Here is a 16,674-nt window from a genome sequence, read left to right on the forward strand (position 1 = left end):
GTGAAAATTGCAGCAAAAAGGAAGCACTTTCTCATGCAACTTGCAGTTGATTTTCTTGCAACTTGCAACGAAGCTGTAGCGCAGGAGGCCTTAAGACTGCGGGTACACAACTGAAACGTTGAACATCCACGTGGGTAACCGAGACTTCCCCGTTACCGCCAGTCGGGGCTGGCTTGAGCAAGGGGACACCCCGTCCCGTGGGGCAAGCCCCGGTGCGCGGGGTGGGGGCAGGCTCCCACCCGGGAGCAGTATGGGACAGCCCGGCAGTGAGGGTCCTGGCCGGGCGCCGGCCAGCAGATGATGCTCCGCTCCAGGTTCTCCCCGAATGGCTTCGCCGGCCGAGAGAGGGGGGAGAGGCGGCGGAGGGCCGGGCTTGTGGCACATGGGGAGGGGTCGCCGCCAGCGCTGGCCCGGACCGCGCCGCTCCGGCCCCGCCGCCTCCCCCGCGGCATGGGAGGAGAGGGGAGCGCGGCAGGGAGCCGCCCGCCGGGCCCGGGCATTGGCGGCGGCGCAGCAGCGCTGGCAGCGGCGGGGCCGGGAGCCGCCGGCCGCCGAGGGGAGGGGTCCGGCTCCGTGCGGTCGCGGCAGAGCCGGCGCTGCGGCAGCAGCAGGCGCGGTGGGGCGGAAGTCCTTTGTTGCAGCCGCGGCGGCAGCAGCAAAAGCAGCAGCGGCGGGAGCGGAGCGGGCAGTTCCCCTTCGGCGGCCGCCGCTTCCCCTCGCCGCGGGTAAGCGGGGCTGCGCGCCCCTCTGCGCCGTGTCCGGGGGCCGCCGCTGGGCACTGGGGAGGGGGGAGGCAGGGGGCGGCGCGGCGGCCGCAGCTCCGCCGGCGGCGGGAGGTGGGAAGTACCGAGCGGCGCCGGCCGCGGCATGGCCCGGCATGGCCCGCCATTGTAGCGCGGGGGGAGCGGCGCTGCCAGGTAGGGGCTTTCCAGCCGCGGCCGGTCCCTGGCGAGCGGTCGCCGCCGTGACCTTGCGCCAGGCGGCCTGCCGCGGCACGGCACGGCACCACACGGCACGGTATGGTACGGCGCGGTACAGCACGGCGCCGCCCGGGCTGCGCGGGGGCCGAGGGGTGGCGGCGCCGCGGTGGCGGGTCTGGCGCGGTTGTCCCGAGTTGAGCGGAGCCGGGCGGGCGCGCTCCACCTGCGGGATTGCGGAGGGAGGAAGGGGGCGCGGGCGCGGCGCCCGGCGTTCGGGGCCCGGCGGAAGCGGGCGGGGGGATGCCGGGCCTCTCGGCGGGGAGCCGCGCTGAGAAACGAGAAGCGGCCTAGGGAGGTGCGGAGGCGCGGGGCCAGGAAGGACAGGGCGCTGGCCGGCTCGCTGCGGGGCTGGGAGTCACGTTAAACATCCCCAGTGCCGTTATCGCCGCCGAGCCGGGTCCCCCCGGCAGCAGGCTAGCGGGTCCCGGCCCTGCGCCCTCTGTTCTGAAAACAAAACAAAACTTCGAGCGAGTTGCAGTAGTTGAGCGAAGAACTGAGTGGAGCTGCAGCCTGGAGGGAATGCTCCACCCTGCCAGGCAGCAGACTTGGGTTTCACTCGGGGCTGGCAGTGCCCAGGATCGCCTCGGAGGCGGCTGGAAAGGGAAGAGTTTTGTCACATAAAAAACAAGCCTTGTGTTGCTGTGGGAGCAGTGTCGCAAGTCCCGTTCCTCAAATGATAGAAAAGTATCAAAAGGCGTAGAGGGACTGAACACGCTGTGGGTTTGGGGCCAGGGTTTTATTCTTTTCTATTTTTCAGGTTTTTTTGTAACTCAGACTCTCAAGTTAGGCCTGTTTGTCAGCTGGTAGATGAGTGCCGGTTCCTCTTGACACGTAGGCATTGGTAAATTGATAGCATGGGTTGGATGCTGTGTAATATTTGGTATTTACTGCTGGCTTATGTCATTTGCTTGCATTATTTTCCTTGCACTAGAGTATTGCAAGCACATACGGCAGATCTGTCTGGGGCTGCAACAGTGTGGTGATCCTTAGGCATTTAATTACATTAAACAAACATTCCTTTAATTAAAGGTGTTTGTTTAACATTCCTCACTACAGCTCTTGGAAAAACCCACACAGCAGCCATGAGCAGGGGGCATGCGGGCTTCTCATTTTTGCCAAATTACAACTTAAGCTTTCATGGTGAGTGGGGGAGAGGTGTTAAGACCATCTGGCCGTGGGGAAAACTGGCCAAACACGAATGGCTGCAGTGCTGGCAGAGATTTTCTTAGCAGCAGTACAGCAAGTTGACAAGATCGTGGAGAGATTTTTCGGTGACTCGCCAGAAAACCTGAGGAGGAACAAGTCGTATTAGTTGCACTCTGCTGCTGTTCGAGGTAGCAGTGCACCAATAGGCACTAGGGGTGCATGTGTGTGTTCACAGACAGCTGCAGGAGGATGCTGGTAATGAAGACATGGGTTGGTGCAGCGTGGGAAGCTGGGAGAAGTAATAGAAGCCACTTCTTCCTCGTAGCCGGAACATTTTGTGTGGAATAAGATCGCAGATGCTTCAGCTCTGCTTGCACAAGTTTTGTCTTCATCATGCTCAACCGGTGGTGTCACTGGCACAGGAATTTGCAGGAGTTAAATTGAGTGCTCATACCAACCAGTGATTTGGGTTTTTGGATGCTTTCTTACTTGAATGTGTTCACAGATTTCCACTGTTGCTGACAGTGGAGAGCCCTGAAAGTCCGGGATGCACAAAGCCTTAGTAGTTACCTACCGTCTGTAGGGAAACAAAATAGCTGTTCAGAATTGAGATGATGAAAGTTCCCTGATAAAAATTCCAGTGTCCTTTCCTTTAGTTGTTACAGCTGGACCTCTCACTAGAGTCCTTCCAGACCTCGCATGCATGTAGCGTGAGAAGCCATGTGTGCATTTTTCAGTATGACCAGTGGTTCCCAGTGTTTGGGTTATCCTGCCCACCCTCTGCTTGGGCACAGTATACACCACCACCCAGAGAGTTCTGCTGCAGACCCAGCGTGTGGTCACAATAGCTGACATCTGCATGAAGACCATCTATGTCCTCAGATTTGTCTTGTAATTTTTTCTTCATGCATGTTGTGCCACTGCAAAACTTTCTAGAATTAGCTGGCTGTTGCTTTTTTTCCCCCATATTAAAGCTGTTTCATTGGATGGAGACTTTAGTGGCTTTATCTTTCTTACGTGCTGCAGGTAAAATGTGAAGCATTTAAGACCAGAAAGAGCCAATGAAATCTGTAGCTGGATCTGTGTATCACAAATTACTGTGCTTCATTCATACGCATCCAGCAAGTTGTTACGCCGAAGTGCAACTTGTATGTAATCAGGGATGCCTTACTGGAAGGTACATGTATCTTCATTTGAGGGTCCCAACAGATGGCTAAACCACCAAGATGCCTCTTGACAGCTCTTGAAAGAGCATGGATGAAAAGGCTTGTCGCTCTGCTGCGAGGCATAAATGGGGTGTCATAATTTTTTCCCCACTAGTTGTTTCTTTTAAACATATTATTACCTTGTTGCCTGACAACTTTTTACGACTGTAAAGGTGTCAGATAAAAGATAACTGTGACTTTCTAGAGTAATACTCTGTGGCTAGCAAGTTAGTTTAAAAGGTTGTGCAAGCTCTCTCTGATACTCGTACTCCATAGATTTGATCTAAAGTTTTTTGAGATGGGGCTTTAGTGCAAACTCTATTTTCTTAATTTATTCACCAGTGGTTTTCTGACACCTTATTCTGTGTCTTTAGAGGAGTGTTTTTACCTAACAGCGTGCAGTACATCTTCTCAATTAGCAACTGAGAAACTTGCTAAACTTTGACTAAATTTTTTAATTAATAACTTGCTAAATTTTGACAGTTGTTTCTCATCTGTGGACATGGATGCTGAATAAGCAGAGAACTGCCTGTTGAGTTGGCTCTGACAGCTTGTGGTTCAGGGCTTTGGCGCATCTTACCTTTCCCCAATTCAGTAACCTGAGTGTCAGCTGAAACTTGTTTCTATACGTTGGCCACAAGTCTCTTTAAAATGAGTTAATTCAGCCATCAGGATGTGTCTGAAGATGAGTATCTACTTCATTGGAAATGGCTTCACAACTAGCATGCTTGAAGGCAGCTGATTGGAAGGGCTATGGGAGGAGGATAAATTATACATTCAGTCCTTTGTAGCCTGAATAATGGAGCTTAATTAGATTTTCCCTGGCAGTGCATGGAATTCCCATAATTGTTTTAATTCATGATCAAGGCTACGCTTGCATTGCAAACTGCATCTTGCCCATTCCCGCTGCTGAGGTGGTCACCTGGCCCCAAGGTCTTTGCTGTTTCTGCAACATTAGTGTAAACTGAGGCGCCGCCTTAGACTACACAGGACTTGGTGGCTTCCTGTTAAGTATGCCCAGTTAAAAACGTGGAGCCTGCAACAGCTCCATGGTCAGTGCAGTAGCTGAACACCTAAGCTGCTCAGGCATCACATGGAGAGTTTAGATGTGTACAATTTTCTCTTGAGCATCTGGGTGCTGTTGTTTAGGAATCCAGGCTCTGTGGTGGATCTGACCCACAAAGTCAAATTAACTCTTTAGGGAGGAAAGTTCTTTGGAACCCGTGCCAAGTGGGATATATGGTATCAGACCAGAGTGAGGAATTTGCTTTCTGGTGCCTGTGTGCTTGTGTCTTTGGGTAACTGGGCGTTGTTTTCTTGAGGTTTTCCAGTATTATTTTCTATTAGCACCGAATTCTCCACTCATGTATTATACTTTTGTCCAGCCTGCTCTTGGTTTCCAGAGAAAAGCAGCCAGTAACTGAGTGTGTAAGTGCTCCGTTTTGCCGGCTCAGCAGTGGAAATGCTGGGTTTTGAAAACCACTTACTAATTTTAGGAGCCAGAAGACTCCTAAGTTCTGAACCTTGTGGTATTTTTTAAAGACAGCAAAGTTAGCAAAAGAACTTTACCAGTTCTTTGCTTTAGGACTTTTTTGCTTATTTAATTTTAAAACATCTCAGAAAAATTTGAGTGTGAGGAAATGAAACAAAAAACAACCCACATGGGGCTGTAGTAAATACCTGTTCTTTTTGTTAGCAGACTTCTAAACAGCACATTTGGTTAGTGTAATAGTGCATGTAACCTTGTTCATGGTAACATCCGAATAGTAGTAGTATCTGAGAACTGACTCAAAAGAAAATACCTGGTAGCAGACAGACAGCTTGAATCAAAGCGTGTCAGTGTGAAAAATAAACATTTATTAGGAAAATAAAATGCCTAAAGAGACTTTAAATTTGAAAATCAGAGTAATCATACCTGACTCAAATATCTTCACTTTTCATATCAGATGCTTTTCTAGCTGATTTTTTCAGAATACCTCCGCAGTGTTCACTGTTGCTTACACTGTGGCACATTGCTGTATTCAATGCTGAAGATGTATTCACTGCTGAGGATGGAGTTACTTGTGTTCCTTGTGGATGTGGGTTGTTTGTTTTGGATTGACAAACTTGCCTGTGTAAAGCTTTAATTTTCCAAGATACTCGGTGATTAATACATACAGAGGATAGCTCCCATTGGCCTTAGCTGACGTTGATAATGTTTCACTGTGTGTGTAAACTGGACATCCAAAAAATGCAAGCCACACAACTAAAAAAAAAAGAAGGTTGAAATGATCTGTTCTGGCAATGTTGGTGGTGGGATGCTGTTCTCCAAGGCAGTGTTCATTGCTGTGAGATTCTCGTTTTTGTCCTCCACTCTCATTTTCTTCACATCTCTTGAGTGTGGTGCCGAATGAGCAGTCCCCTTTCAGCTCACCACTCCACTCAGAGGCCCTGCTTTCCCCACTAACATAAGCATTCCCTCACATTCTTACGTTTCCCAATCTCCCTGTGTTTTCACCAGGTCCTCTTCTGGGTCTGGCTCTCGTGACCCAGAACCATGCATCTTCTTGCCTGTGGGGTGAGCTGCCACCTTGCAGCAGAGCAGCTGGGCCGGAACTCGGCTGTTAGGAATGGGACAGAGTAGCGGGAGGAGCAGGAGCAGGCCATGTCTCTCACTGTGGAGCTTTTTATGTCCTTGGCTGCATCAGAACGAGTGTGGCCAGCAGGGCAAGGGAGGTGATCCAACGCCTCTACTCTGCTGTGCTGAGGTTCCACCTGGAGTGCTGTATTCAGCTCTGGGCCCGCAACATAAGGACATGAAGCTGTTGGAACAAGTCCAGAGGAGGGCCACGAGGATGATGAGCGGACTGGAGCACCTCCTATATGAAGACAGGCTGAGAAAGTTGGTGCTGTTCAGCCTGGAGAAGAGAAGGCTGTATGGAGACCTCATAGCAGCCTTCCAGTATCTGAAGGGGGCTATAGGGATGCCAGAGAGGGACTTTTTGTCAGGGACTGTAGTGACATGCCAAGGGGTGCTGGATTTAAAATGAAACAGAGAAAGTTCAGGTTAGGTATAAGGAAGAAGTTCTTTACTATAAGGGTGGTGAGGCACTGGAACAGGCTGCCCAGGGAAGTTGTGAATGCTCCATCCCTGGCAGTGTTCAAGGCCTGGTTGGAAGGAGCTTTGAGCAACCTGCTCTAGTGGAAGGTGCCCCTGCCCATGGCAGGGTGTAGGAACCAGATTATCTTAAGGTCCTTTCCAGTCCTAACCATTCTATGATTCTCCATCCAGCTACCAGGAGGGATGCTAAAACCCATCAGCAAGTTGTGGTATAGAGCAATCTCCAGCAAGCCCTGCTGTGACTTTGTGGAGGTGACACATAGAATAATGGAGTGGTTTGGGTTTTCATGAGCCTCTAAAGGCCATTCAATCCAACCTGCCTGCAATGAGCAGGGACATCTTGAACTAGATGAGGTTGCTCTGAGCTCCATCCAGCCTAGCCTGTAAGGGATGAGGCATCTACCAGCACTCTGAAAAACCTGTGCCAGTGTTTCACCACACTCATAATAAAAACTTTATTCCCTGTGTCTAGTTTGTATCTACCCTTTTTGAGTTCAAACCCATGTCAGAGCTCTGCACAAAAGGAGAGTTTCATCATGGGTGGGATGGCTCAGGCAGGCCCCTATGTACAGAGGAGCTGCAAGAGGGTTAAATGTTCTCAGCAAGGTTGTAAGCTGAAACTTTAGTAACTAACAAAAGTCTTAAGTGTGAACAAACTGATAATTTCTATCTTCTCCCTGTCAAGCTTATAGCTGGGCCAGGTTCAGGCAGAATTTTATATCGTGACAACATAGCCAAGTTATAGCACTTTCTCCCCTATTAAGTCTCTCTTCAAAGATTTTGGAAAAGAAACTTTTTTAAAAGAAAAAAGAAATAATGAAATAATAGATGAAAGCTTTTTTCTAGCCTCATTTTTTGGACCCATTTTGACTGAAATTTTCTGTGAAGGAAAAAAAAAAGAATGAATCAGTCCAAAGCAGACAATTCTAAGGGGAAGTTTTGCCTTTGCTGTCTGAAATATGTCGATGTTTTAAATAGCCCAACACAGGCTGTCACAGGGGGAAGTGTTGGCAGCTCTTAAGTATACAGTTACATCCAGCAGGTTAATACAGCATCCAGAGGGAGGATGCCAATGCTTTCATTAACACAAATAACTTCAAACACTCTCTATTTTAATACCTATGTGTAGTACTACCGAAGGAGAGCCTGGGTATCTGAGCACCTTGCTATCCTGGCCAAGTGACCTCATGCTCCAGCTGGCTTTTTCCAGAGCCATGGCAGGAGGTAGGCATTGCCAGTGGGTCCTTGTTGTGTACTGGGACTTGTGCTGAAGGCTCTGCAAGAGTTCCCCTGCCAAAAGGAAAATGTATTTCACCTTTTTCAAAGAAGGAGGAAATGTGGAAAATTCTGATGAGTTTGCATACTTGTCGCTCCAGTAGCTGCCAGATCTTTCCCACTATTTGGAAATGCCCCTGTCTGCAGGTGTGTGCACATAGTTTGTGACCTTCTTTTCGGTCCAGCCTTGCCGCTTGTACTGCTGTTTTGCTATTGGAAGACATGATGGAGTACTTCTAGTGTAGGGAAAAAAAAAAAAAAGTATAAAGTTTGACACTTTCTGAGGATGAGGAGATTAAAACGAGCTGTCCTGAGCCTTTGCTCGTCTTGATGGCAGTTCATACCAAGAGGCCTATGGTTTCTTAGACTGCATCTTTGCACTTTCTTTTGGTTTTCACTCTTATAATGTGGAAGTTGAAGTCAATTCTTTGTCATTATGCAGCTGCTGTTCTTAATGCTTGATACAGTATACTGAGTTGCATGTAAGCATCTAATGAATTACCTCAAATCCAAAAAAAGCACTTGGAAGAATATGAAGTGCACTTTTATTATTACTTGGTGTTGAGAGCTTTGCTGGTTTTCACAGAAACACCCAAATATGCCCAGTGACTTAGACTATAATCAGTTTCTGTAGAAAAGGTGTGAAATTGTTTCAGAGGTTATCCTACTTTGAAAGCCACCCCTGTACAAGTCATTAAGAAAGTCATTACATTCATTCCATGCCGTGAGTTGTACTTCTGCAATGAACACCATTGGGCCAAACTGGTCAGAGAATTATTACTGGCAGGGTGCTTGCCCTGAGTTTTGGGTGTTGAGAGGATTGGGTTGAGAGCAGAGGAGCACCGCTGCCATGCAGATACTCATTGTCTCACTACAGTTCAACACAAATCATAAGGGTCCTGTTGCCAGACAAGGTCTTGTGCTGGTGGTGATCCGTAGGTGGTGCTATGTGAGTAGTCAGCAGGGAATATTACCAAGTGGGGTGAGAATGTTCTTGTCTTGAGAGCTTGAGCATGTTTCTTCCATGGCAGACCTTAATGGAATGAAGAACGGTGACTTAACATTAGGTTTGCTACTAAACAAGCCAGGCAACACCTATAACTTGCAAATTCAGTACTAATTATGGAATTTAATTTCTCCACCCGTTTCTCAGCCTCTAGGAGATGAAAGCTATTAGGGGAAAAAGAACAGGGAGCATTTGTGTGTGTATTTTGTTTAAATGTTGGACAGCTTAAAAAATTGAGTCATAAAATGCCATTTAACGTATGCTGTTTGCTAGCCTATACATTATTTGTACAGATCTCTTACAGTTGTTTGTATTCTTTGCAATAACCTTGCAAAATGTTAAGAATGCTTGTTACTGCTTTAGGTTTTTCATTTCAGTTAGGGCATTGTTCATGCTCTCTTTTGGTTTCTCTCCTCCCTTCCTGTGCAGTTAGTATAATTATGTATGTAGGTGAAGGTTTTCCAAAGTAAGTAGTGACTAGCTGTTGGATGTGGCTGCAGTTGAAGTTTATCTTCCGTAAATCAAGTGCACACCTCCTCTGTACAACACATTTCTTCTGGATGTTTTTGTTAGCATAAATCAGTATCTTTTCTTCCTCTTTTCTCTTGAGGACAAATTAGCCCTTTCACTTACAGCAACCCTCAGCACTCATAGACCTTTCCCTCTAGTCTTTGTCAAGGCTTCATTTCACTGTGGCCTCACCTCTGCCTTGCTAGCTTTCACAGTTCTCCGTTGTGAAGTTTTCCTTTGTCTGGTCTCCCATCTACATGTTTTGGTTATATTACAGTACTCTGAACGAGTGGTTTTGAAAGCAGTTGGAGGCACAGCATGCACCACTTCCTGCCTCTGTGCAGTCTGTGTGGTTGTCACGCAGCTAGCCTGGTCACCATCTGCAGCGGGCTTGTATGTGAGACGTGCCACCACAGCTGGACTGCCCTGCACTTCTGAGAATGCCTTTGAGTTTGCAGTTCCTGGTTTGCTAGATGCTTTGCAGATAAGGTTGAAAGTGTCCCTGAGCTGTCTTGAAGAGTAAAAGCGTGTGGATGCAGCTTGTGTGGATGCTCTGCTGATGTATCTTCTCAGGTTCCTTTAATGGGGAGGGAGAGGCTGGTTCGAGCTCAGACTATGTATTCTATGTGTTGTATCGTACGCCCATTGGACTGATGGATGAAAAATGTAAGATGAGACTAAAGAGTGGTTATTCACCTCACAAGGTAAGCTTACTCTTGAGAGTCAGCTTACCTTGTATGAGTGTTGTCTTTGGGCCATCTTACAGAAGTTTGCCCTGTGAAGTTTTCAAAGTTCTGCATTCAGAATTCATATCTGAAAATCTTGGCTGCAGGATTTTGAGATACATTTGCTAATTTATATTTTAGCAGTGTTGCTCTGATTGACATGTGCAGTTGTTATGTTTATTAGTTTACTGGTCTTGTAAGTCTAGTGATGAGAGCGTGGAGTTATGGATGTCTTCACTGGCATCAATATTTGTAAGTAGTTACCAGCGAAGATCTCCAGACAGGAAGCTGAACCACAAACAGTGTGAGAATAGGAGGACCTAGAGAGGAAAAAGATGGCAGTTCCTCCCTCCGTTTAAGTAGGTTTTGTTTTTGTGCTCGTGATCTAACAGATGTCTTTTCTTTATGCAGGGCTGTAACTGAAGTACAAGATGGCAAGAACCAGCCACAGCAACTATGTCCTTCAGCAGCTAAACAACCAAAGAGAGTGGGGCTTTCTGTGTGACTGCTGTATTGCTATCGATGATATTTATTTTCAAGCACACAAAGCAGTCCTTGCTGCATGCAGTTCCTATTTTAGGATGTTTTTTATGAACCATCAACACACTACAGCCCAGCTGAATCTAAGCAACATGAAGATTAGCGCTGAATGCTTTGATCTTATTTTACAGTTCATGTACTTAGGAAAAATTATGACAGCCCCCACCAATTTTGAGCAGTTTAAAGTGGCCATGAACTATCTACAGCTTTATAATGTACCTGAATGTCTAGAAGATATACAGGATACAGACTCATCTGGTTTAAAATGTTCATCTTCTGCTTCTAGCACCCAGAATAGCAAAATGATATTTGGTGTGAGAATGTATGAAGACACACTTGGCAGAAATGGCAGCGAAGCAAACAGGTGGGGCATGGAGCCGCCAAGTTCAACAGTAAATACATCCCATAACAAAGAGCCTGATGAGGAAGCTTTGCAACTAAGCAGCTTCCCTGAACAACTGTTTGATGTCTGCAAAAAAAGCACCACGTCCAAATTCTCTCACACAAAAGAGCGTGTGTCCCACTCGCGCCGCTTTGGAAGAAGCTTCACCTGTGACAGCTGCGGGTTTAGTTTTAGCTGTGAAAAGCTACTGGATGAGCACGTGTTAACGTGCACTAACAGGCATTCCTACCAAAGTGCCAGGTACTACAGTACTGAAAAAACTGACTTTAATGAAAAGGACTCTACTTCTAAAGTTATCTCCACGCAAACAGAAAAATACAAGGGGGACTTGAGCCAAGCAGTGGACGATTCTTCGTCTCCTGTGTCAAACGTCACAAGCAGAAAAAGCAGCACGGTTGCCTCCGAGACATCAGGTGAAGAAGGAAGTAGAGCCTCTGAGAGGAAGAGGATTGTTATCAAGATGGAACCAGAGGACAATCCTGCTGATGAACTGAAGGATTTTAATATTATTAAGGTGACAGATAAAGACTGCAATGAGTCTTCTGACAATGATGACCTAGATGATGAACAGGAAGAGCCGCTTTACAGGTACTATGTTGAGGAAGAGATCAGAGAGAAGAGAAGTGCTCGGAGGACATTAAAACCCCGTTTATCCATGGATGAGGATGAAAGAAAGTGCTTGAAAAGTCCACGGCACCTTAACAGGAAGCCTCCTTCAGTTCAGGAAGACATGGAGAACACTCCCTGTGAACTTTGTGGGTTAACAATCACCGAGGAAGATTTGTCCTCTCATTATTTATCTAAACACATAGAAAATATATGTGCCTGTGGCAAGTGTGGGCAAATACTGGTCAAAGGCAAGCAGTTACAAGATCATGCGCAGACGTGTGGAGAACCCCAGGATCTGACCATGAATGGTATCAGAAATTCTGAGGAGAAAATGGACTTAGAAGAAAACCCTGAAGAGCAGTCAGAAATAAGGGACATGATGTTTGCAGAGATGCTGGAGGACTTCAGGGACAGTCACTTCCCAATGAACAGCCTTCAAAAAAAACAGTTATACAAGCATTCAGCCTGTCCTTTCCGATGCCCTAATTGCGGTCAGCGTTTTGAAACTGAAAACCTTGCGGTTGAACATATGTCAAACTGCCTGGAGCAAGATCTGTTCAAGAACTCCATGATGGAAGAGAACGAGAGGGATCACAGACGTAAGCATTTCTGCAATCTTTGTGGGAAAGGATTTTATCAGCGTTGCCACTTGCGGGAACACTATACCGTTCATACCAAGGAAAAACAGTTTGTTTGTCAGACATGTGGGAAGCAGTTCTTAAGAGAGCGCCAGTTGCGGCTCCACAATGATATGCACAAAGGCATGGCCAGGTATGTCTGTTCCATTTGTGATCAAGGAAACTTCCGAAAACATGACCATGTACGGCATATGATATCTCACTTATCAGCTGGAGAGACTATATGCCAGGTCTGCTTTCAGATATTCCCAAATAATGAGCAACTGGAGCAGCACATGGATGTTCATCTGTATACATGTGGAGTATGTGGAGCAAAATTTAATTTGAGGAAAGATATGAGATCTCACTATAATGCCAAGCATTTGAAAAGAACATAAGCATAAATACTGTTAAAGCATTAAGCTGGCAGCAGAGAGAACACCAAAGCAAGGCATATAGTATAGTACAGAAAAAAAAAAAAGTAAAAAAAAAGAGAAAATAGGCCTCTTTTTATTATTTTTTTTAAGACCCTCCTAACCATAGGTGTCTATTTAGGCTCATTAAGTATATAGCTTTGAAAAGCATCATGTGTTTAATTATTACATTTTCACTGTTTCCTAATACAAGTTTCTGTTCTTAATTTTATTGTTTTACTAAGTAGATATACAAATCATTATTTTTAAACTGTAGATTAAAAGCACAATGTTACCCCTTCACTGACTGCTATTAAACAGTTCTCGGATCCATTTCCGTAAGATGAGTGCTTTAATATTTCCATGCGTTGTTTCTTCATGTACAAATTTTAGATCACAGCCATTAATGTGCAAGAGCGTAATTGTTCATCATCCCCAAATTCATTTTCAAAATGACAAAAAGATGCCAAGAAATAATCCTTTGCTCTCTGTCCGTAAGGGCAGAGCTGGCTGTCCTGGTCCTCTGCGTCTTGGCTTTGTTGGAAGGTGCATCCCAGGAGTGAGAGCACATAGGCTCAGTTAAACCTTGGAGATTTGAATTGGTGTATACAAAGGGAAAGGGAGTTAATGCCTGTTGGGATACCCAAGGAGTTCCCAGCAGAGTGGTCATTTTCCAGACTTGAAGTCCTAGCAGAACTGTACAAGTGATGTTGGCATTTCTTTTACTATCTGTACCAGTGTGGGTATATATAACCTGCTTATTCTACTATACAAGGGGAGAGTGGCTGTGGTGGATTCCTAGGAATGCAGAATGGCAATATGCACTGAAGACTCTCTTTTTCAGCCTAGCTGTAAATGGTGCCTTGCTGATGGTGTTGGGAAGTTAAAAGTGGGATGGATGGGTGTGAAGATAGTCCCATTGCTTGGATGGGGAGGGGAAGGGGGAGTGTGGCTCATGTGAACCTTAGCCTTTCTGTTTTGTGTTTTCATGATACGTTCTGAATGTTCTGGTTTTCAACAGGAATATAACAAGACTGCAGAGTTTGCTTAATAAATGTAAAGACATTTTATGCCTTTTAAGATTCCTTTCTGATTCTAGTATAGCCCTCATCTGTGTAGGTTGTCTCTTAATTGAATATAAAATCCTACTAAGTACCAGCTGACATCAGTTCAGTGAGGCAATTTGGCCTTTGAGAGAATGACTGGCTTTGACTCTCAGGCACCAGCTGTCTCAGTGTTTGTTAAGGGTGTGATTTTTAATGGGGGGAGGACAGGATCCTGATACGTAATGGTGGAGAAAACTATTAAAAAATGAAACCTTGCAGTACTTTCTCCCAGCAGATTTTACTTTATCAGAGAGGTCAGTAATGCTATTTCCTAGAGAGGGAGGAAAGCAATTTAGATCACCAATTAAGGCAGTTGGACTGTTATAGGTCCCTTCCAACTGAAATACTCTATTCTGTCACCTCACATGCCAGTGGTGGGGTTGAGAATAGGAGCCGGGGCTTTGAGTCTAGTCCAGGGCTTTCATGCGCTTGTCACTGTCAGAGTTGAGTTTTGATCCCTTGTTGTTTCTTGGGGATTATGCGGGGGATTACGATGGGTATTGAACTGTAATGTTAGGCTTGTTAGAGAAATTAATGCAGTTCAGAGTCTCCACTGTAACTATTTAAATCGGTATGAGTCGCCTTGCATTTATTCAGTTCTAAACATGCATTTGAATTTCTCTTGGCTGGTAGATGTGTGTGTTTCGCACTGATGGAGAAGGACCCTGCTGCCAGACCTCAGTCCTGTGCCAGCAGCTGGCTCCCTGGGTGGTGACTGCTTCAGGTGCTGTTCAGGCCTTTAGCTTTTGCCCTAACTGCTCAGTCCTGTGTCTTCTTCTATGATGATGAAGTCAACCAAGTCCTAAATAACCCTGGGGCCAAAAAGACCATGGACATGAATGTACTCCAGCATTTCAGTTAATTCAGAGCTGCCCCCTCAGAATTTATTCCACATTCCCCATCCCAACCCAGACTAAAACTCAGTGTGTAAGAGATCAAATAAGCGGGATGGGTGTTTTAATTCTTTTTAGCACTGGAATCAGTGTTAAGGTGACTGTTAAGGTCTTAAAAAGACAAAACAGTTAAATATAATGATCATCTTAAAGATGAACTAGTTAATCAAGTGCGGTAGTGGAAGAGTTCAGAGGGGGGTAATGCACCTCACATGACAGTTCTCTGACATACATGTTATCCCTTAACGGTACCAGCTATGTCTGGATTGGGAAATGCTGCCAAGGGAAGTGAGGGAGAACTGGGAGGTGCTGGGGGAGTTGGCAGAAGGTTCTTGTGGCACTTGGAGAGTGGGAAGGCCGACTGGGAGAGGAGATCCTGAGTGGGATGGAGTGGCAAAGTTTGGAGGGGCAGGATTAGAGCTGTGCAATGGGAAGCAAATCCCAAAGGTGGCATGGAGGGGGCAGTTGAAGGAACGGATGAAACGTCCTGTAGACCAGAATGAGAATGACTCAGCCTGGCTCGGGGAGCTGTCAGCCCCAGTGGTTAGCTCACTACTGCACACTCAAATTGCACACCAAGTACAGCCAGCTCCTATGCTGGGGAAGGGCTGTGGTGGCGCAGCAAAGACTAAATTAAAGACTTCATTGAAAAGGAGGAGGTGACCTCTGCGAACTAAGAGATTGTTCCTCAATGCAGTGAAGGGCTAAGGGTGATTTATGGAGACTCCTGCTTGGGGTCAGGAGCCCTTGTTTACAGTGTATTAGCCTGAACTGGACCCAAAAACATTTCAGAAAGTGACTTCCCAGTGTAAGTAGACCTGACAACTACAGAAGTTAAATGGATGAACTGGGAATGATGGTATTTATGTGTACTATCTAACTTTATAAACACCCCAAATACCTTTGTTTTCAAATATAAGCTGTGTTGTCGTAGCCTTTCAAAAGAAAGTTTGTGAAACCTTTCCAAATGAACTTGAATTACTGTTTTTCCTGTTCTTGTGAAACAAAACAGAGTGCCTTGGAGTTCACGTGCATGCATGTCCATTGTAGGGCTCAAAAAGAGCATGAATTGCACTTCAGGGAGCTTAAGAGTGGATCTAGTGGATCTACTTGTATGTAGCCAGAGAAAAGCAGAAAGTAGCCTGAAAAATTATCACAGGGAATATAGGAGAGCAAATCAAAGGTACTAAGGCTTAAAGAGGATATCCTGGCTTGCAAATAGATGGGGAGGGTGTTTATGGTGCGGTGTAAAAGCAAGGTGGGGGAGGAGGGGGGGGGGGGCAACAGCATGGGACTATTGAAGAAAAGACCTGGAGTTACAGAAGGAATTTGACTGATGTGAAGGGGAAAAGGGGTGGGTGCTGGGGCAGTCTGGGGCTGCTCACTGTTGAGGACAGGGGTGTTCTTCCCAGAATGGGACATCTGCAGGAGAGTGAAATGATTGTGTTTCAGCACTCCTGTCATGATAAGCATTGCTTGCTGTGCAGACAGAGCAAAAGCAGACCTGAAAAAAAAAACCAAAACCCAACAACAAAACAACTGCAGTTAGGATACCTTAGAAATGTTACTGTTACTTGAAAGATAGTGAAGGGCAGCAAACAATACTTCATTTAGGCTTCTGTTTCCTCTAACAAATTTGTACTGTGTCATCATAACATAGTTCCTTTGCATCTCCTTACTATGCTATGTGGTCTTTCAGAGTGCCAAAGCGCTTATCTTTGAGAGTGGAGATGTAAGCATACCACATTGCACAAAGCACAGCCAGAAAGAGAAAGATCAGCTGGATGTTCTGACTTACGTTTTTAAGTGATCTATTATTTTTGGAGGACCTCTCCATGTTCTATTGTTCTCCTAACTCTAGTAGTGGTGTGGGCTGCAACCTTGAAAATAATTTGTAAATAGCCAGCCTAGCTCTTAGCTTTCAGGGTTTACTGAAAGTTAAGAAGAGGCAATTCATGAAGACCTGGAATGAGCTTCAAAATGCCACAAAAACTGTTAAACTTCTTTTTCAGTTTCAGAGGAAATGTTTACATGTATTTGTAAATGCGTATTGGCAACTTTTCAGTTCAAAGAGTATTTCCCTTTGTGTATGATACTTGTAGCCAACAGGTCTGTGGAGAAATCTTGATCTGAATAATTAGAATAT

General features: G+C 45.9%; 1 protein-coding gene across 5 annotated transcripts in view; it reads left to right on the top strand.

Annotated features, from left to right (window-relative positions):
- The window catches only part of ZBTB1 (zinc finger and BTB domain containing 1), a 24,875-nt gene continuing 8,201 nt past the window's right edge, over positions 1-16,674 (top strand). The window contains exons 1-2 of one of the 5 annotated variants that reach the window (XM_061376147.1): positions 1-130; positions 10,359-12,862. In XM_061376147.1, coding sequence (XP_061232131.1) covers positions 10,379-12,514 — 2,136 coding nt within the window. In that variant the 5' untranslated portion in view covers positions 1-130; positions 10,359-10,378 and the 3' untranslated portion in view covers positions 12,515-12,862. Of the gene's footprint in view, positions 131-520; positions 726-1,797; positions 1,822-10,358; positions 12,863-16,674 lie in introns of those variants that run through there. The other 4 variants (XM_061376150.1, XM_061376149.1, XM_061376146.1 and 1 more) reach the window with 4 other exon arrangements.

Source organism: Neopsephotus bourkii, unplaced genomic scaffold, assembly GCF_033783945.1.
Source record: "Neopsephotus bourkii isolate Nb327-2 ecotype Australia unplaced genomic scaffold, CSIRO-AGI_Nbou_v1 NB_1707, whole genome shotgun sequence".
In the NCBI taxonomy this organism is placed as follows: domain Eukaryota; kingdom Metazoa; phylum Chordata; class Aves; order Psittaciformes; family Psittacidae; genus Neopsephotus; species Neopsephotus bourkii.